Source organism: Cupressus sempervirens, chromosome 6, assembly GCF_028749045.1.
Source record: "Cupressus sempervirens isolate cs-2001-9-10 chromosome 6, ASM2874904v1, whole genome shotgun sequence".
Taxonomy (NCBI): Eukaryota; Viridiplantae; Streptophyta; class Pinopsida; order Cupressales; family Cupressaceae; genus Cupressus; species Cupressus sempervirens.
The window spans coordinates 701,814,372-701,836,712 of NC_143123.1; the positions used below are offsets into that span (position 1 = coordinate 701,814,372).

The window sequence follows — 22,341 nt, forward strand, 5'->3', positions numbered from 1 at the left end:
TACATGATGATGGATCATTGAGTGTGATTCAAAATGTTGATGCAAAAATATGGCAAACAATCAAATGAAGAATATGCATCTCTCAATTCAGATAAGTTGCTAGACCCAAGGCCCCAAAGAGCGAGAAAGCAAAAATGGTTTCAAGGGTTGTGTTTGGAAGGTAACTGAGCCTCTAGTTGACAAACCTACGAAGGATATGCAATCCATAGATTACAATTTCACAAACCTACAAAGGATATGCAATCCAGACTTTGGTCAAAGATTGTGCAATCAAAGTTATAAATTTCAATATAAGGAAGATAACAAGCCAATACTGAAAGATCCCGATAATGCTTTACATGGTGTCATTAGGAGTTTAGAAAAACCAAGACAGCAAATAATTGCATAATACCAACAGAGTTCAAAAATTAATTTGGAGAATGATATTTAAAAAATATGAAGTGGTGTGATTGATGCTACATAAGATTATATTAAAAATAAAGGCAGGCAATATTTAGAAGGTGTAATTATATTTGGACATGTCTCTTTGTCAAAAGGCATGATCATTTGCAATTAATAAATACATGTTGAATAAAATTTGAATGAGTGAAGGAAAAATGAGAATTGGATAACGAGCAGATGAGAAGAGAGGTGTAGTGATTAAGAAAGAAAAATAAGATCATTGAAAATATATATACGCTAAAATGAAATAAATAAAAGCATATCAATAAAAGAAGCACAGATAAAAGCATATATATATATATATATATATATATATATATATATATATATATATATATATATATATATATATATATATATATATATATATATATATATATATATATATATATATGAATGATATAAGAGTGAAGAATGATAATGTGTAGAGGATGTGCAAGTGATAGATGATAATATATATCAGGCTTATCATTTTGATAATTGTAATTGCAGAACTATAAGAATGTGTATTTGAGATAAAAGAAAATATATTGTGATTATCCTATGACAGATTTTTTGACTACAATGGAAGCAGATTAAAGAAGCGAAGATATTTAGATTTGTGGAGCAAAATAAAAGATCCATCATCAGTTGAGTAACCAACATTGGAAAGGTGGAAAAGAAATTTGTGTAGTAGGTCAGAGCTTGCAGAGTGTGGGAGTAGGAGCTTCTAGTAGGTCGGAGCCTGCAAAGTGTGGGAGTGGGAGCTTCCAGTCAGTAGATGCCTGCAAAATGTGGAAGTTGGACCTTCCAGGGAGTTGGTGCTCATAAACATAGGGGTTGGAGCCTCTAGTTGGTCGTAGCCTACAAAACATTGTAAAAAGAACTGTTTATATACGAAAGCATTTATTTGTCGTGAATATCTCCCGCATTGGGTTTCCACGTAAATCTTTGTGTTATATATGTTCATGTGCATAATTGTCTAATTCAGTTATTGTGGCAATGGTTTGGATAAAAGATTAAAATTGTAAAAGTTGTTATTATAAATTCCTTGAATCTCTCATATTGAAGGATATCTAGATCAATATTATCTAGACCATTATTGAATAAAACTTCTTATTCCTTATTAAGATCAATCTTACTATATAAGGCAATTGGGTATAACAGGGATTGCTGCAGTTCATGACATTTCATTTACAACCCAAGCTCTTTGAGTGTGTAAATTTGATAAAAGATGTCATTTGTGATTGAAATCAGTCCCAAATCCTGTACGATCAGCCAGGGGACATTACAGAGCAGTTTTGTTTGATACAGGGATTCATCTTTGTGGTCCTGAGATATTCTTAAATTTGGATATTTACAAACTATGATATAAGGCCTTTGGCCCAGGCATTGATAACATAAATTCAAGCAAGATGCATTGAAGTTAATCATTTCTGTTGAAAAGGATTACTCTCATGATTCAATTCTTCTGGTGTTAATGAGTATTTCACTTCCATACCTTGTGTAAAAACCAATAGAAATACTAAATCCTTGAGACCATCATCTTGGTAAAATGAAACAACATAAATTGTAAATGGTTTGGATGCACAGAAATTTTGTTGTATAACTAGAGGGATTTTCTCTGAATCAGTTGTCCCAAACCATGGATGGAAAACTACAGTCAAGATACTCATCCTATATCTGCTACATGTAAAATTTAATTCTCATTTTAAGCTCATATGCTTTGTAAAGGTTGCTATTTAGAGGAATGGAAATTGTTTTGCATTGTTGTATTTCCTGGGAAGAAGTCTTATGGTTTCAGATATGATGTCTTTTTGTAAATATTAAAATCAAATACTCTTAAGACTTCTCTCATAAAAGATATGATGGCCAGATGTGTACATACATTCTATATGCTTATTAATTTCCTTACTGATGCATTTTACTCCTGTTCTTAAAGCAGAATATTGGATTCATTACCTGTGGATATTGACCCCCTTCCCGACACTGTTTGTACTAAGTTCAACTTGATGAAGCTTCGTGAAGTAAGTAAACATGATGTTTTGACCTTTTCCGAATGTACTTATCTGCAGTAACGTCTTAGTAAATGTGATCTTAAGTATTGGATAGATTTATGATCTTTCAAAGATCTGGAAACACAAATGCATGAATGACTACTAAACAAATATATTGATACATAATTACTTTTCCTATGTAATAAACAAATAAATTATGGTTTATGCAGAATGCTAAAATTTAAGAGGTCTGTTGTAGAACAAGAGCTAGAAAGGATGAAAGATTATGATCAACTTTATTTATTAATTTAACCAACATGGTTATGGTTATGGTCATCTATTATCAATAAGGCATTACTATCTGATTGTCCCTTGGGCCTCTTTACTAGATGATCTGTCGACAAAGATTACCGTAGGCAAACAAGTTAGCAATTTCTTAGTTCAGAATAAGAGAGGTAAAACATAAAGGAATGAACCAGTTACTCCCCAAAACCTGATTCAAGAGCATTCCTTGTCATCTAGAATTTCTGCATTTTAGAAACCGATTTTAAGTTGAATTTATCAAGGTGTCTTAGTTTTGGCTCAAATATAAGAAAGTTCATGTTACCTTTATTCCTTCAAGATTAGCTGGATACACCTCTACTCCTCCCTGGGCGCATGTATCCTCGTAGCCGTATCAGAAATGGATACAAATACACATCGGATACTGGACACACATGTGCCCAAGAAACCAATTTTCCACCTGTGTCTGATACTCTGTGATTTATTTTTTAAAAATTTGATATAAATCGTCCTAAATTTTATAAAGAATCAATCATGCAATTTCTTTTTTAGTACAAACAAAACCTACACTAAATGAGGAAGACAAATAGAAATGTTGTTCTATTTCAGCTATCCACTTTTTCAGATTATCTCCCAATGCAACTCTACTAATTTTTGGATATTCTAAGATGTCAAATCAGTTCACAATTATGTATGTAGGTATTATGTGTCTATATTGTTTTTAAATTGATGAAAATTTCCTCCAACAACATAGAAAATTGTGTTAAATACATGTGCATGTGGTTTTTATAAAGGAGGTTGTAGTCAGCAGTATTCCTCAGTTTTGGAAATAATTATATTAGTTAAAGACACTTTTGATGGCAATGCAATGTCATTAAATTTTGATTAGTTCTGGGTAGTTTCCAATGATTGGTACTCTTAAACAACCACTTGGGACTGTATATGTACTTATGTTTCCTCAAAAGATAGGATTGACCAGATTATAAATATTACATTTGAAAATAAAGATCATGTAGGCAACAACTATCCATTAATAATACTTTTGTGAGTAAGGGAGAATAATAAAATAGTTGTCAAGTCTATTTTTAATTCAAGCTGCAACAAGGCAAGGGTGGTGAATGTTGGAGACTATTATTCTATGAATAGATATATCATCCTGCCATTTATCGTTCTGTGTTCTGTGCATTGATGTATATATATTATGCAATATTGTTAAATGGTTACTTCTGAATTACACTGTACAATCCATCCTGAGTTGGGCATCTAATATTTTGGTGCCGTTGCCTGAGTTCAAATTTGGAGGTCTATGGAAGTAGGGATAGGCTGGAAGGCAGTATAATGGGCTTGTACCTTCGACCAACACATTTTGGTAACTGAAAATGACATTGAGGACAATATTGACGTGACTAGAGAAGACTAGTTGGCACAAAACTTGGTTCAAGTGTGGGACATGTCAAGTGACGAGTAAGTGTAGTGAGAAACTTGGGAGAGAGGAGTCTCGAGTGACATGGTATGTGCCGAGATCAAGGTGAACATTGTTGTGTACGATCTTCCGGGTAGCTTTGCAAGATTGTTGGCCCACACATTGTTGGAAGTCCAACAACAACAACACGAGGAAATTGAGAGGGAACATCGTAGACAACAGATACTACAATGGTATGAGGAGAACCAGAGTGTTGAAAAACCATGTGACACAAGTAGGCATTGCACCTCTAACAACCAATACTTAATGCCTCTTCTTCCAAATAAAGATAGAAGGCATACGAGGAAAGAGACATAGTCTGTGGAAGTAGAAGCTATAGTACCAAGGCCTCCATGAATTCAGTAAAGGTTGAGAGATGACATTGGCTACAACATGTGGGAAGATTTCTCAGTCTTGCAAAGTGGAGTGACACTAGTAGGAACACAATTAGTTGAGCACCACCGACACGGTAGGAGTGGTAGGATATTGAAAGGGAGTTATCACTGCTAGGCATCTCCTGGATACCAGAACGAGTCAAGGACGATAGTTGAAGAGAGTGATTTTGTACCAACAAAACCATCTGTGCACTTGAGGGAAGTTAGTGGCAAAGAGACGGCTCTGGAAACCTTGTCATATCCGAAGAGCCAAGAAAAATGGGGGAAAACTTGAAACTTATTGGTACTGGAACCACCAAGGTGCGTATGGCGAAGGTGGAAGGGAAGAGTACTTGTGCCTTCTTGAAGGTACAAGAGAAGTATGAGGATGCTGATGTATAACTGAACCATATGAGTCTAACAATGCATAGAGTGCTGATTGCAAGAGAAAAATGAACAACACCAACAAGCAAGAGTTTCCTTAATTCAGTGGAGATTCATATGAGGACCCGACTCGCCATTGCAAGGCATGTGGAGGTGGGCAGTCAAAACTACAAGGACTAATAGTTGAAAGCCTTTCCAACCGCTTTACGAGCTATAGCAATTGATTGGTATGCGGACCTCCTAACGGTAGACAATTTAACTTGGAATGACTTGAAACGAGCTTTTGAGGCATAATTCAAGTTACTTCATGATGATGATGAGGTGGTAGCAAAAATCTATAATACTTGCTAGGCACAAATGAGATAGTCCGAGCCTACCGTTATAGGCTACAAGAACTCATTGGTAAGCTAGAGAGTCAGCTAACCAACAACCTGAGGAAGAGATGGTTTATAGAGGGACTAACTCCCTTCATTTAAAAACAAATGGTGGTACCTCCATTCTACAAGGAGGCATTCAATAAATCCGTGGATATTGAGAGTGAGAATAAGACATCTAGAGTAAAGAAGGTGAGTGATGATTATGGATGGCAACAATGAGGGGGAGTCTGGGCCAATATAGGCCCTCGAAAAGGACATTATGAGGATGATGAAAGAGATAAAAAGCAGTAAAAGAGACAAACGAGAGCAAGGAAGTGTGGTGCACAAAGTGTAAAAGTGAGCGGTATACTAGGGCTAGTTGTCCCAAAAACTCTTTCTATGACATCTACCAAGTATTGGGACACTCTATTAAGGAGTGACCATACAATCTTAAGGTGAGGAGCGCTCAAGTGCTCTTCATGTAAGGGGAACATGCAACCCCGCCTACCACACCACTAAGACACAAATTCCTATGCCCCTTTAGGTGATTACCGTAAAAACCAATGAGAAAGAAACAATAATATGAATAATAACATACTAAGAAGCTGCATTTAGTAGGATGCAAATGGGCAACTGATGTCCCAATATCATAGTTGCAACGAATGGAGCCATTTGGTGCTGGTCTGCGAGAGTGAGGAAGGTAGTGGAAGTATGCTATGCAAATGCATGGTCTAGATAACCATGAGGATGCTGATTGCCTCAAGGGGAAGGTGGTAAATATCATAGAAGTAACATGCCTTGAAAATGAAGTCCTTGCAATTGCGAGGCTCCAGGCCAGGAAAGTCACATATCCTAATCCACACACGGAGTAGGAAAGTTTGAGAAAAGCCAAAGTGGAAACAAAACTAGCAATAGAGGAAGAACAAAGGTGGTGCGCTAATACCCTCATACGATGAGCATCAAAAACCAACATCGTACAATAAATGTTTCAGGCCATGGTTCCAATTTAAGTGACAAACCTACTGGAGACATTGTCACAAACAAAACTAGCGAACACCAACATAGATCATACAAACAACGATCAAGAGAATGACAACCATCAGAGAATTGAGGCAGAAAAAAAGACTCAATAAAAGTTGGATCCAATGTTGTTGGCAATGGGTGTTGGACGAACCCTAATAGTGGTCGAAATGGACATTATGGGCTCTATGCTAAACAACATTGTAATGATCCCATCTTTTGGCCTTCACGTTCTCCAAAGTCTAAGTGGAGGATAAGAAAAAATTAAATTAATTTCTTATAAAGTCATTAAATAAATTAAAATTAAAAGGTGGCTTTATATTTAATTAATTTAATTAATTATTGTATTACAAAGGAGATGCGTCTAGAGTGTGTATTAATTATTGGAAAGGTGGAAGCCTCTAGAAGCACAATTAATTATTGCAAGAGAGGAGTTTCAAGAGAGTGCATTAATTATTGGAAGGGGGAAGCTTCTAGCACTTGCAATTAATTAATGTTTTAGTTCTTTATAGAAGGGTGAAGGAATAGGATAAATAGGGGTGAGAGTCTCATTGTTTAGCATGGGATTATTGTATCGGATGATTGTGAATTGCATTTGATAAGAGTTTGGATGTGTGAATCACATATCTTTCTTGGCATTAGAGGATGTTCATCCTCTCTTGTAACATTCTAGACGTCATTCCCTTAGGGTTTGGCCTTTGGAATACATCTCTTTGTACTTGATTGCAACATTTTTAGAATTAATATAATTTCAGCTTTGGTTCAACTTTTGGGCATTCCTGGGTGTCCATTACAAACATTCATTGTAGATAGAGGATCTTGAACAGCTTTACTGTTAGATGAGAAATGTAAGGCCCTCGATAGGCCAATACTCTGGTCGTCAACCTTCCACTTGGTAGGTGCCAACCAGTATGACATAAAACCAATCGAAATGGTCTTGGCACATAAGGTTATTATTGGGACCCAACAACTCGTTGATTTTGTTGTCATCTCAGTAGAAAAAAGAGGTGCAATGCTCTCCTTGATAGGGGTTGGCTTTGTTGGTAGTGGGCTACATCCCTTGCAAGGTTGCAAGATGGCTTAACTGCATCCTATGGTTTCCTAAGACTATTGGTTGTATAAGGCATTGAAAGGTCAATCTCTTGGTGCAACAACAACCCTAACCATTCTAGCAAGTGGTATTAGAGCTTGATCACAGGTTTGAATCCACATAGGTCACGACGAGTGATGTTGGGAGGGGGATTGTTGGCAGTGGGCTAGCATCCCTCGTGGGATTTGCGACGTGGCTTAATCGCCTCTGGTTCTATAAGACTATTGGTTGTATCAGGCATTGACAAGTTGATATTTTGGTACAGCAACCCTAACCATTCTAACAGGCTCATCAATGCAAAAGCCAACCATTATTGGAAGAAGAACATTGCCTTTGTCAAGAGTGATGGGGAAAAATATTTTATTGACTTAAGGAACCATGCAATAAGCCAAGATTTAGCATAAGGCTCAGAGTTCAAAGTAGGAGAGTTCAACGAGGAAGGAGGGATGGATTTTGATGATGGAGGTGTACTGAGATTGGGGAATTGCCTCAAGGAAGGAACAAGTTCGCTCAATGGATTATTCTGCTAGCAGATGGAGGACTATGAAGTTTTTCACCCTGACTATAATGTGCTTGAGATTCTGGAGATTGAATTAGAAAAGGATAATTACCCTCTACAACATGACCATTATGAGGAGAGTGGGAAGAATGGGTGACCCCTTGACTCATTAGTTTGGAAGGAACAAAGGAGTCAAGTATGAGGAACCGAGCTTAGAAAAGGTAAACTTGGAGAATGAAGATGACTTGAAGGTGATCCTCGTTGGGACGGATGGGATCGCTTACTAAACACAACAACATTTAGGATATTCCTTGAGTAGAAGGACGTATTTGCATGCATGTACAAGGACTTGAAGGGCATACCTCTGGAGTTGTGCATCCATCAAATCCCCTTAGCATTAAGAGCATATCCCATATGAAAGAGATTGTACCCCATGAAAATGAACTATGCAGTGAAGATAGTAGGGGGAATCAAAGGATACTTGACAAGGGGATCATTTTCATAGTTCAAACAAACGACTAGGCTCCCCTTATTGTCATCTCTCTTAAGAACAAGCTAAGAAAATCCAAATATATGCCGACTTCAGAAGTCTTAATGCCATCACAATTAAGGATCCCTTTCCCATTCCTTTCACTAACAACATATTGAAAGGAAAGGTAGGATATGAGGTGTACTCATTCATGGACGAGTTTCTTGGCGACAACTTGATTAGCATTATTGAGGAGAATAAAATGTAGACTACATTTGTTATGGATGACAGGGTGTATGCTATAAGAGGATTGCCTTTGTCTTGTCTAGTGCTCTTGCTACCTTCCAAACAATCATACTCCATATCTTTGACAAGATGTCTGTCGAAAATTTCAAGGCATTTTTGGACGATTGGTTCACCTACAATGGGAGGGAAATACGTCTCGTGACTCTTTGGGAGTATATGGAACGACGTCAAAGCGTGCAACTGGCACATAACCCAAGGAAGTGACAATTCATAGTACCAGAAGGCAAGCTATTGGGTCATATATTTTGCAAGGAAAGGTTGAAGATTGATCCTAACAAGGTGAAAGTGATCATTGAGATGGAAAGCTTTGAGGATGTGATGGCAGTGAAGTCCTTCCTAGGGCTTGTTGACTATTATAGATGATTTATTAAGGGGTTTGTATTTTATTCCCATTAGATAGCTTGGTAAGGAAAAGCAAACAATTTACTTGGGGGATTGAACAAGAATACACATTCAATGAACTCAAGTCGAAGATGTCGAGTGTGCCCATGTTGGATTGTCCAAACTGGGGCAAGGAATTTCATGTGCACATAGATGCCTCGAAGTATGCCATTGGTGCCAGCTAGCACAAGCTAGTAAAGGAGGGTTGGATGACCCAATATATTTTGCAAGAAAACTACTATCAAAGGAAAAGAGGAATTATAGTACAACAGAAAGGGAGGCCTTAGGCATGGTATATACTATCCATAAATTTTGGCACTACCTTCTTGCCACACCCTTCTTGTTTTACATGGACCAACAAGCCTTAATGTAATTGGTAAGCGCATCATACAAGGAAGGGTAAGCCAATAATTGCTTCTTCTTGGGTATTCACGTTCACAATCATAGTAGGTTTGGGAAGAGCCTTTTCATTGTTGACCAATTTTTGAGTATAAAATCAGGAGAACCTGATGATGGGGTGAACAAGGACTTTCAAGATGTCCATTTGTTCCAGATAATCGTACTATCTTCCCAGTTGTAGGATATTGATAAATACCCTTCTTCAATGTTCCCTCGCGATATGCCACTATGGCTAAGCAAGTAGACAAATTTGACACGAAAAAGTAAAACAATTGAACTCATCAGTAGGTTGTTATAGAAGATGGAACCTGACCATGTGTTGCACAAGTATGTCATGGAGGAGGAAATATCAAGCGTGTTGAGGGAGTCCCATACATGGCTCATAGGAGTATAGATGGGCCCAGTGCCACTACACAAAAGGTATAGCTTGTAGAGTTATGGTGGCTAACATTGCACATTGATGTGTGAGAGTGGGTACTTTGGTGTGATTCTTCCGAAAGGGTGGGCAAGCCATCAAACAGGGTTATTCTGCCATTATTTCCATTGTAGCCTCAAGAGATGTTCAAAAGATGGGGCCTAGATTTGGTGGCTGTTGCACGATGATGCAACTACATTGTGGTGCACACCGAGTACTTGGAGAAATTTCTCTGATAACATCATAATTAGCTCTTCTCGTTTCCTTGATGAGGAAATGGTCACTTGATTTGGCATACCTATATTCATCACCGATGATCAAAGAGTACATTTTGTAAACTAGGCGGTCTGGAACACGATAGTTGAAAATTGAGCAAATAGGAAAGCCAAATCCACAAATATAGTATTGGTGTTACTATTGTACAAGATGTGTTTAGTGGAAGAGGGAGAATGGGAAGGGAAACTTCCATTCGTACTCTGGGTGTATTAGACCTCTTGTAAGGGAATGACAAGAGAAACACCCTTCCAACTTTTGTATGGACAAGAGGTGGTTGTACTTGCTATATATACCATTCCAAGCCAGAGGATGGCAGTAGAGAACTAATGGGAAGATGCATAAAGCCTGTAAGGATGATTATTCAATTTGATGAAATTGGATGAAAGACAAATGATAGTTTGATTGGTTTTATCGATGTAGCCCAATGGTGGAGAAAGTTATATGACAAACACCGTGGATGGATGAACTTTCGACTAGGCCAGTTAGTTTTAAAATATAATTGTCGCAACGATTCAAGTATGGTAAGCTCAAAATTCATAAGCTTGGGCCCTATAAAGTGAGAGAATTGGGAGATAATGGGGCTTTAAAACTTGCATCTCTCAAGGTCAAGCCTTTGGGTGTACCAGACCTCTTGTAAGGCAATGGCAAGAGAAACACCCTTCCAACTTCTGTATGGACAAGAGGTGCTTGTACTTGCTATATATACTGTTCCGAGCCTGAGGATGGTAGTAGAGAACTAATGGGGAGATACATAAAGCCTGTAAGGACGATTATTCAATTTGATGAAATTGGATGAAAGACAGATGATAGTTTAATTGGTTTTATCAATGCGGCCCAATGGTGGAGAAAGTTATAGGACAAACACCATGGACGGATGAACTTTCAACTAGGCCAGTTAGTTTTAAAATATAATTGTTGCAACAATTCAAGTCTGATAACTTCAAAATTCATTGGCTTGGACCCTATAAAGTGAGAGATTTGGGAGATAACGAGCCTTTAAAACTTGAAGCTCTCAAGGACAAGCCTATTAAGGAACCAGTAAATGGGTCCAAGCTAAAACTCTACTAGGAAATGAGGGTACAAATTGCAGAGATCAAGTGGTCATACTTGCTATATATACCATTCCAAGCCTGAGGATGGCAGTAGAGAACTAATGGGGAGATGCATAAAGCCTGTAAGGATGATTATTTAATTTGATGAAATTGGATGAAAGACGGATGATAGTTTAATTGGTTTTATCGATGTATACCAAAGGTGGAGAAAGTTATGTGACAAATACCGTGGATGGATGAACTTTCGACTAGGCTAGTTAGTTTTAAAATATAATTGTTGCAACAATTCAAGTTTAGTAAGTTCAAAATTCATTAGCTTGGACCCTATAAAGTGAGAGAATTGGGAGATAATGGGGCTTTAAAACTTACATCTCTCAAGGTCGAGCCTCTAGGTGTACCAGATCTCTTGTAAGGCAATGGCAAGAGAAACACCCTTCCAACTTCTGTATGGAAGTTCAGCATTTGGCATTAAAACAAACAGTTCATTGATAACCTGAGAATGGTCTGATACTTCTGTAGTAATATATCTAGAATGATAACCAGGATATGTTTGTTTTGTTTTTGCCAACCAAAATGTATTTCCAGCAAACAGGTCACAGACAAACAGTCCATAAATTTGAACTCACTGCAGACATTCTTAATTTAAATCTGAAATGAGTTAATTAAACTAATCCCAAATTAATCCTGAGGATTGAGTCATTTCATTCTAACACACAAAGGATGTAATACATTGAGTGCAGCAATCGGGTATTTTAAATGATATATATCTTGTCCCTGCTCCCTAATTTCTGAATATGATATACCACACGTTGTACAGTTCTGTAAAAAATGCAAATACAATAAACATACCCAAGAGGATTATGAGTGATCTTAATTCTGGGTGCTGTAGCCGACCATACAGGGACGTGATGACATACCAAACTGGGTGACGTTGAGATTGCTGTAGCAACCAATTAACTCTCGCTTTATTTCATGCGTTAGACAGTAGACCTGATCCAACCACGACCTGTGATAGAACTTCCAGTGAGACGTGACTATATCGTTGACGGGACAATGGACAGCACATTAAGCCTGGCCCGTGAAAGAATGTTTACCGCCAATGGGGGTACCAATATTTGAGTGTAAATCTCCCGAGGATAAAACCCGACTCCAATCTCACTTAACCCAATGGCACCTATTAATCAATCTTCTTTTTCCTTACGTGCAGGAGACACCTGTTCCCGGTATGACCACAACCCCTGACTGTGAGTCTTCTCTGTTTGAAACGCAGATCACTCCCTTACGCAATGCTATCAGAACTGAGGATTTCGTGGTAACCCTTCACTCTGGATATGACGGTTGGTATTCTCTCACATGACGTGAACCTATGCAAGATAACTCTGTTAAATCCCGAGTGCAACGCCCAGCCAACTGTGTTTTCTAGATATGATTATCGTTGCCACTCAACTGATTAAAACCCACCGAACTGATAATAGAATCCTGCTACTATTTTCACAAACGTTGTAACAATACTGCTAACCAATGAGCGCTACCTTCAGTACGGAAATCAGATTTGCATTCAAACATCTAGCTTGCAAACAAATTAAACTTACTCCACGCCTGTGCTGATAAGCTTGCCCATAGCACCATTCACCTACAGCGTGAGGCACTGCTGTTGTTAACAGTCATGCTTCCTAGCTCTTTAAATTTCAGTCAGTTCTCCTGGAGGTTGCACAACTGTAAATTTTTATATTTCAAAAATGGCAAAATTACTGGGGCTACGTCCAGATTCTGCCAATACTCTTAAGGGTTTTCGTCCTTAAGAGGTTCCAGTCACATTCAAGCAACCAGTAGGTTTATGAGCATTTAATATCAATATTCTTATGTGTTAATCCCGATGCAAACACACACATATATATATATATATAGCCTCAGAATGAGGGAAAGTACAAAGTACAAAGAATGTGGGATTAAATGACATTTTCGTCCTGTAGTCACTTAAAGCTATTATAAAGTAAATAAGTTTAAAAACATTAAAGTGACTTAGCACTGCTTCATTTAATAAAGTTCTGGAATAAATTAAAATAAATTCCTCATTGTGATTGGAGAGCATCTTACGTGAAATTGATATTAATCTATCCGGATGTGGAGATAGATTAATTCTGTCACCCGGAACTAAAATCGAGAAGGGGACATGACAGTTGTACTTGCTATATATACCGTTCCAACCTAGAGGATGGTAGTAGAGAACTAATGGGGAGATACATAAAGCCTGTAAAGACAATTATTTCATTTGATGAAAAACAGATGATCATTTAATTGGTTTTATCGATGTTGTAATGACCCTCCTCAAATCTGCTCTCAAAAATGCTGATGAAAGCTCAAGGAATTTCATCAAACAATTCACATGCAAGGGACGTATGACTGATATAGTATTTCAGCTGGCTTAAAATGATTCTTTCTTCAATTTGCATCAATGAGAATCTTGTGCTAGAAGACTCCAAATGGACTACACAATGACCTAACATGAGTGTGCTACTAATTTTGACAATATTCAGTGCATATATATGATCTAAGCATGAGAAATGAATACCTACAGCCAACTGGCATTTTTACAAACAGTTGGTATGCAAACTAACTAGCTGATAAATAATGATATTGAATTGCTTAAATGACACCAGTAACTATTATCTTCTTAATTGCAATGAAATTTCTAATACAATGCTCATGAAATATGGCCAAGACTTTTGGCATTTACATAGATTACAAAATGATAATGCTGGTATAATGCACACTTACAGCTGAAACTTATAACACCTAAAAAAAGCAATACTAACAAAGGAACCTGGTTGTAGATGGCTGTAATAATTTCCTTCAATGCTGCCCCTTCTGCTTTGCTTTTCCGATATGCTTTTTCGAACTGCTTTTTCAGATCGGCTTTTTTGAACTGCTTTTACAGACTACTTTTTTACCCTGCTTTTTCGGTTCTGCTTTTTTGAATTGCTTTTTCGTATCTGCTTTTTGAGATTGCTACCATGTTGAATCTCAAGACCATATCTTTCAATGGCGTCAAGATTTCCAGCTTGAAGGGATTTCGTCCTTCAAACTATTGAGACAATTTCCAAAATTTTTTCCAATTTCTTTGATATTTCCAAGCATGCTTAAAAGAAGCTCTTCCATTTCTTTTATAGTGTTCTCACAAGAGCTCCATCCTTCGTTTTCTCAATGTGGGATAAAACATAACTCCCTTTATGTAACTTATGTCTCCAATGTGTTATAAAATAAAGGGGGCTCTTTTAATTTAAATATTTCCCACAAACTATAGTCTATGCATTAATAAAGTTAAATATTTAAATTTAACTTTATAAAATAGCTTTATCAATGCATAACAAATCTTATCAATGATAAACATGTCTCCTTGTTGATTTTAAACAATTACCATCTACATACCGTTGCCACTGGATGTCCGACCATGTCCAAGATGACTTACTATAAATAGTAAGTATGCCCAAAGTTGCCTCAAAACCCCTCAGAAAGACCTGCAACTGAAACTATCTAGGCCAAATGGCCTCTAAGTCCCTTTAATGTCCTGGTTAGCCTACGGGACCATGGGGAAATAGGCTAACGACAACATCATGCTATGAATGCTAAAAAGGGGACATTACAGTTCGCCCTTCCCAAAATTGCTTGTCCCCAAGCAATGGTCGAACAACAACCCAATCAATCCACCTGGATCCCAAATGTAGTCATGAACTATACTGCTGTCAGTCAACATAGGCTCCTGCAACAACCTCTGAAAATTAACCAAGAGGAATGCATAATCAAATTGGCGAATACAACTCACCCAAACTCCAAAGTGAGGAACCCATGAAAAACAAGCTCTCGAAATATCAACACCCAAATAGAGTAGATAACCCAAACTGCCAACATAGTAAATACCATCAACACATCCCACTAGCCTATATGGAATGTACAATACAATTCTGCAACAACGATGAATACTCCCACATGAAACTGCATCGAATACAAAGAATCCACACACTGCACACCTACTGCAATTAACACAACTCTGCAGATCACTGGTCACTGTCTCATAACCATAACACCCATGCACTGCTGATGGTGAATAGTCATTACATGATAGATAGCAAAAACGAGAGCCTAGACCAAACCTGTCTGCCATCAACTCCTCAACACATGGATCAAAAGCAAACCGATGAACATATCCTACAGTATAATGCCTGTAAAAAGAACCAATCCCAGTTAAAGACTCATCCTGCAGACATGATACAACCAACTGTGACTGATCATCAGCTAAGTCAGAGGATGATATAGCCAAGAGTGCAGAATCAACAACAACATCACTAGTCTCTGTGCTCTCCGAGTCAAACATATCACAATGCTCAGCTGCAGTGCCCAACTAAGTTGAACCTGCCTCCAGTGGAAACAGACCAAATATGCCAATACTAGTGTCGTGGACAGATATATCCTCATCTCTACTACCTCTATCAACCTCGACCATGGACATCCGCGGATCACCAGTCACCACGGTCTGTGATTGTATAGAATCTGGTAAAGATTGAAGTCGTTCTAACTCCATGGTCACCTTAGCTAAATGAAATTGTGACTCCTTGAAAGCCAATTGTGTACTCTCAAGAAACTCAGAAGTCACCTTGAGCTACTGAGTAAGCTCACTCACCTCATCTTCCTTGACCAATAATGCGTCATATGCTGTACTGCCCGACTCCATAAGATAATCTCTGTCGGCTACCAACAGCATATAATTTTGTCTCAAAATCTGGATAGCCTCCCATAAAGAGTGGGTCTTTGTCAAGGAAAGATAATTGCCTCCCTGCTGATCACTAGTAGGAGAACCCCATCCATAAACTGCTAACAACTGACGAATAGCATCAAAATGCTCGCAAGCGATAGAAATGTCTCGCTCACCAACTCTCAGCTGACTAGACACATGATTGTGCCGACTGGTCGAACTCCTATACTCTATCCCTGGTACACTATCCAAAGGAGTAACCTCAGAATAGCTATCATCTATAATACTCAGATCTTGGGACTCTCTTGTAAACTCTGTCATCTCTGAGAAATCATCAACATGTGACCTGACTGTAAAAGAAAATTGAGTCCCTGCTATATGCGCTAACTCCCGAACTGAGCTCACTTCAAGACAAAGCTCGTCCACATATCTCTCAGAATCCTGGAGAGCCAACTGAATACACACCAAGGAATTCCGAGTATCCTCCAGCTCATGAGAAAGTCGGTCAACCTCCTCCTCCTTCTTCTTCAATGCATCTAAATAGATCCCTACAAGATTAAGGAGATGATCACGATCTGAAAGTAGGTGTATGTAACTTACCTTGATTGCCTCCATGCCTTCCTTGCTTTGTTGTAAGTTGTCACAAGAAGAACCTGTTGTAACTCCTTTCTGTCTCTCTTGCATTTGAATCATCCAAATGTGATTCTCAATCAATCCATGTATCCTGTCATGATGAGATAAAGCCGTGACAATATTCTTGTCCCTTGTCTTCAGCTGGCTTGCCAAACCAAGTAAAGAGCTACTAGCCTCTATCTCATGTGAAGAAGCATCCAATTGTGCTTGATACTCATTTTCTGCAAAGTCCCGAATGCTCACTTGCTGATCAAATGTACTATCCTCAAACATGACAGTATCCTCAACTGTTGTAACTTCATCCAGCCCAACTGTACTGGAATCACTATCTGTATCAATCACACAATCCGGTGTGCCTGTGATATCACCTTCTGATGCTACTGGCTCAACCTGCACAACATCTGTAACCCCTTCTACCTGTGAAGATGATGCAGATAAACCATTACCTGAAGATGTGCTAATGTCTCCTTGTATTGAATCAACATGTCTGTTAAACTCCTCATACAAGTTTCTGCTTGTCATAGGGAAGGTACGATCCTTAGGCCTATCAAAACGTTCAATCAGTCTCTCCGTAAACTCCACATATGAGGTGATGTGTGCATGACCCATAGTGACCATACCATGATGCCACCACTCGTGTGCTAACCCATCCAGGTGAATTGCTGCATACTTAATAGCTTCTTCCTCAGGCATAGGGTTCATTTGAAAGTATGTGTCAAGCTTTTGAACCCAAGCTCTTGCTGTAGACTTCCCCGAGCCATCATAATATGGTAACTGAAGTTTCCCTACTTTCTTCCGTAGCTTATAACTCTGGTTCCTATCATGTCCACGTCGCATATGCTTCATCCGCACATCTATATACTCCCTAAAGGTGATTGCAGCAATAAAATCTGGACCTCCGGCTTCCCAATCTCTCCTCAACTGGTCCTGTATATCAGTGCTCTAGGGCTCTGGTACAAGCTGCTGTGGAGCTCTAGGAGGAAATATGGGAATCATGGGATGCGAACTTACTGTCCTAGTTTGTTGGGGTGCATGACCGAAATTGTTCCCAACTTGTTCACCTCCATTATGTGTCCCATCCTGATTATTACCATTCTGATTATTTCCTCCACCCACATTAGCATTCAACCCCATTTGACGAGCCATCATCTACATCATAAGCTCCAATCTCTCACTCTGTTCCTGTGCTCTCTGCTCTGTTAATCACTGTCCCTGTGCTAAGGTGTCTAATAACTATAAGAATCTTTCCTCTCCTTGATCCCGAGCATTCCTGTCTCCCATATTGCCAATAACCTCTTCACCTGTATCAATATGATCATCTAGATTTCCCTGTTCCTCTTGTCCTATGTTTAGACGAGCCCTGGTTCTTCTTAAATTATAGTGATGAGTTAAAGGTTGAACAGTCCAATCTATCATATCACCACTTGTTCATTGTGTTGTACCCACTAGGATGGCAGGATAAACAAGCTTTGATACCACTGTAATGACCCTCCTCAAATCTGGTCTCAAAAATGCTGATGAAAGCTCAAGGAATTTCATCAAACAATTCACATGCAAGGGACGTATGACTGATATAGTATTTCAGCTGGCTTAAAATGACTCTTTCTTCAATTTGCATCAATGAGGATCTTGTGCTAAAAGACTCCAAATGGACTACACAATGACCTAACATGAGTGTGCTACTAATTTTGACAATATTCAGTGCATATATATGATCTAAGCATGAGAAATGAACACCTACAGCCAACTGACATTTTTACAAATAGTTGGTATACAAACTAACTAGCGGATAAATAATGATATTGAATTGCTTAAATGATACCAACAACTATTATCTTCTTAATTGCAATGAAATTTCTAATACAATGCTCATGAAATATGGCCAAGACTTTTGGCATTTACATAGATTACAAAATGATAATGCTGGTATAATGCACACTTACAGCTGAAACTTATAACACCTAAAAAAAGCAATACTAACAAAGGAACTTGGTTGTAGATGGCTGTAATAATTTCCTTCAATGCTGCCTCTTCTGCTTTGCTTTTCTGATTTGCTTTTTCGAACTGCTTTTTTCGGATCGGTTTTTTTGAATTGCTTTTACGAACTGCTTTTCAGCCTGCTTTTTTGGTTCTGTTTTTTCGAACTGCTTTTTCGTATCTGCTTTTTCAGACTGCTATCATGTTGAATCTCAAAACTATATCTTTCAATGGCGTCAAGATTTCCAGCTTGAAGGGATTTCGTCCTTCAAACTATTGAGACATAATCTCCAAAAAATTTCTCAATTTCTTTGATATTTCCAAGCATGCTTAAAAGAAGCTCTTCCATTTCTTTTATAGTGTTCTCACAAGAGCTCCATCCTTCGTTTTCTCAATGTGGGATAAAACATAACTCCCTTTATGTAACTTATGTCTCCAATGTGTTATAAAATAAAGGGGGCTCTTTTAATTTAAATATGTCCCACAAACTATAGTCTATGCATTAATAAAGTTAAATATTTAAATTTAACTTTATAAAATAGTTTTATCAATGCATAACAAATCTTATCAATGATAAACATGTCTCCTTGTCGATTTTAAACAATTATCATCGACATACCGTTGCCACTAGACGTCCGACCATGTCCAAGATGACTTACTGTAAATAGTAAATATGCTTAAAGTTGCCTCAAAACCCCTCAGAAAGACCTGCAACTGAAACTATCTAGGCCAAATGGCCTCTAAGTCCCTGTAATGTCCTGGTTAGCCTACGGGACTGTGGGGAAATAGGCTAACGATAACATCATGCTATGAATGCTAAAAAGGGGACATTACAGATGTGGCCCAGTGGTGGAGAAAGTTATGTGACAAACACCATGGATGGATGAACTTTCAATTAAGCCAATTAGTTTTAAAATATAATTGTCACAATGATTCAACTCTGGTAAGTTCAAAATTCATTGGCTTGGACCCTATAAAGTGAGAGATTTGGGAGATAATGAGGCTTTAAAACTTGCAGCTCTCAAGGTCAAGCCTATTAAGGAACCAATAAATGGGTCCAAACTAAAGCTCTACTAGGAAATAAGGGTACACATTGCAGAGATCAACATGGGCTATACAACCAAAGGTGACTAGACTATTCGCTGATAAAGTGAGATTGAAGAAGATCCAATGATAACTACAGAACCCTACATAGTGGACCTGGATAGAGCAAAGCTCATGATGGCCTTGGAAGAGCGACTGATAAGAAAGCATGTTGAGGGCATTGGAGTGCTGAGAGTGCACAAGCACTTGACAAATGCTCAATTTGGGTTTGTAACTCTCTACGTCAATAATTAAGTATTGGAGATGAAGACACTGTACAAAATGAGATGAGAAGGGTTTTTTGTTTACAACATTGATAAGGATGCCAGAGAGAAACAAAAGGAGCAACCAACCTAGGATGGGGTCAACAAGGAAGACTTGGAGGAAGAAATTGATATAGAGGAGTATGGTGCCATTGTAGGACCATGCCTAAAGATAGTGGTGAAAACAGATAGCTTTCTTATTCTCAAAGGAGACAATTATATACATCAACTAGTTGAGAAGTGCACCAAGCTAAGTCACAAGGTTCGAGATCATGATCAAGTTCGAGTTCGACAACTATGAACTTCAGATGAAGTTCGACAAGGTCCAAAAAAATGGGAAATTTTTTTGAAATTAAATTTTCCATATATAATTTAATAAAATATAAAAACTAAATATTAAATTAATAATAATAAATAAAAATATGAAATAGATTTTAGAAAAACTTGAATCTAATTAATATACTTATTATTATTGATATTTTTGATAAACATACATATAATATAAAAGTAAACCATCAAAGCCTAATAATAAAATGGAAAATTGCCTCTAGTAATGACCTACAATAGGTGAGATGACAGAAAATAACCTACAATAGGTGAGATGACATACCAATAGCCACCAAACACCGAAAAAAGACAACCAATAGAGACGGCGAACAACAACGATTTTAGATTTGAGATGCAACCATTAGATGCCTTCTGGAAATTGATGCATTTTCAGCGAACGAAGGTTCATTTGTAAGTTTTTTTGCCAAAAATCTAAAAAAATGTTGTAGTGAAATATGTTTTGAGAAAAATGACAATCAAACTACTGCCATACAAACTTTATGCTGAATTTTAGCGAACTTCTTTCATGTTTTATGGGTTTGCCAAATTTCAAACTTGAAGCAGAAAATCGAACCCTGTGACCAAGGTGCCAAGGAATGATAGAAAGCACCGTACCACCTGAAGTGAAATGCATTACGGCGAGTGATACCGAACCTAGCGCGAACCCCAATAGTGGTATGGTGCCACAAGTATGGGCGCAGGTACGTGGATGGAAGTTATAAGGTAGTGGGATCCACCCTTCTAGTTGACAAAATATTTGACTTAGAATACCTTGGGACATGTTGTGAAAAATAAGTGCTACAAGACACCAAACCTGGTATGCCTCTGAGCTAAATGTTTGATGTGGCAAGGAAAGAGGCACAAAGAGGAGGCAAAGTGAAAGAGGATCCATAAAGAAGGTGAAAATCGTAAGGTGAGAAAAAATGGCAAAGAAAATAAAGAAAATACATCTAAATTTTTTCAAGGGAAATGCACAAAAACTACACAAGGAGGTCAAAGACCACAAAAGAAAAGTAAAGTCAAAGGTGCGAGGACTTTGAAAAAAATCATTTTGAGCAAAATTAAAAGAATTAAAGTTAGAAAGGTAGGAATAAAAGGAAAAAGGGTGGAAAAAATAAAACGAGAAAAAGTCAGAATTAAATGACTGGAAGGAATATTAAAAGAAACAAGAAAAATGAAAAAGAAGTCAAAGGAATAAAAGGGGTGAGAAAGTGATGACTTTAGTTTTTATGATTAAAGTTGCTTACCACATTAAAAACCTAAGGGAAGCCAGTAAAAGACCCTTTAGGGAAAGAAGAAGAATTCATTTTACAAGGAAAAGAATAATGCTGAAGGGATTGTGAAAGAACGAACAGTAATAGGAATGAAGGCAAAGGAGGTACCAAGGCCTGTACACCTTACAAAAAAGAGAATGGTTGGAAAATGATAAAATGTTGTTGCAGTGTTGTCCACACTGTATGGTTAGCAAAAGACACAGATACACAGGCTGTATGTACATATTCATAGACCATATACTTGCAGGTCATATGAACTTTATGACAAGGTGTGTATTAGCTTCCTTCACAGGTTGTGCGAGTCGTACAATACACACATTAAAACCTTCCTTTGCGATACAGAGCTTGTTCTACTGTTGCAACATTAAGGAGAACCGCAGTTGGAGCATTGAGGAGATCAAATAGGAATCTCAATTAGGAAGACAATAATAAACCTGCTGATTAGGGATGATGGAAGTCTCAAGTGAAGGGGGATCAATAACCTTTTATGAAGAATGAAGAACATCTTAAGCAACCACAACCTTTAAAGGATCACAAACATGGATGATTTGTTTTGAAGACTGAGTAGACATATTATAATTTGAAAGAGGAGCATCAAGAGATAGCATAGTAGCATGATATCCAATTAACTATTGAATGTGAGTCCAAAGAGTACATGGGTACTCCAAATATGAAACCCAAATACTATGCTCCTAAGGCGTGTCAGGAAAGGGAGCCTCAGTGTACAAACAGGGAAATAGCTAGAGCTCACATAGATGAGTTATAATAAATCTTCTCTACTGCCTATGGTTCTTCCTCTCCAAAGGAAATGAAAAACCCATTTTGACAGCTATAATTCTTCAAAATTTTCAG

At 37.8% G+C, this 22,341-nt stretch overlaps 1 protein-coding gene across 7 annotated transcripts in view; it reads left to right on the plus strand.

Moving 5' to 3' along the window:
* The window catches only part of LOC149554205 (DEAD/DEAH box RNA helicase family protein), a 315,874-nt gene that overhangs the window by 137,551 nt on the left and 155,982 nt on the right, over window positions 1-22,341 (plus strand). For all 7 annotated transcript variants that reach the window (XM_089789445.1, XM_089789449.1, XM_089789446.1 and 4 more), the window contains one exon: window positions 2,366-2,447. In XM_089789445.1, the coding sequence (XP_089645571.1) occupies window positions 2,366-2,447 (82 nt within the window). The remainder of the gene's footprint in view (window positions 1-2,365; window positions 2,448-22,341) is intronic.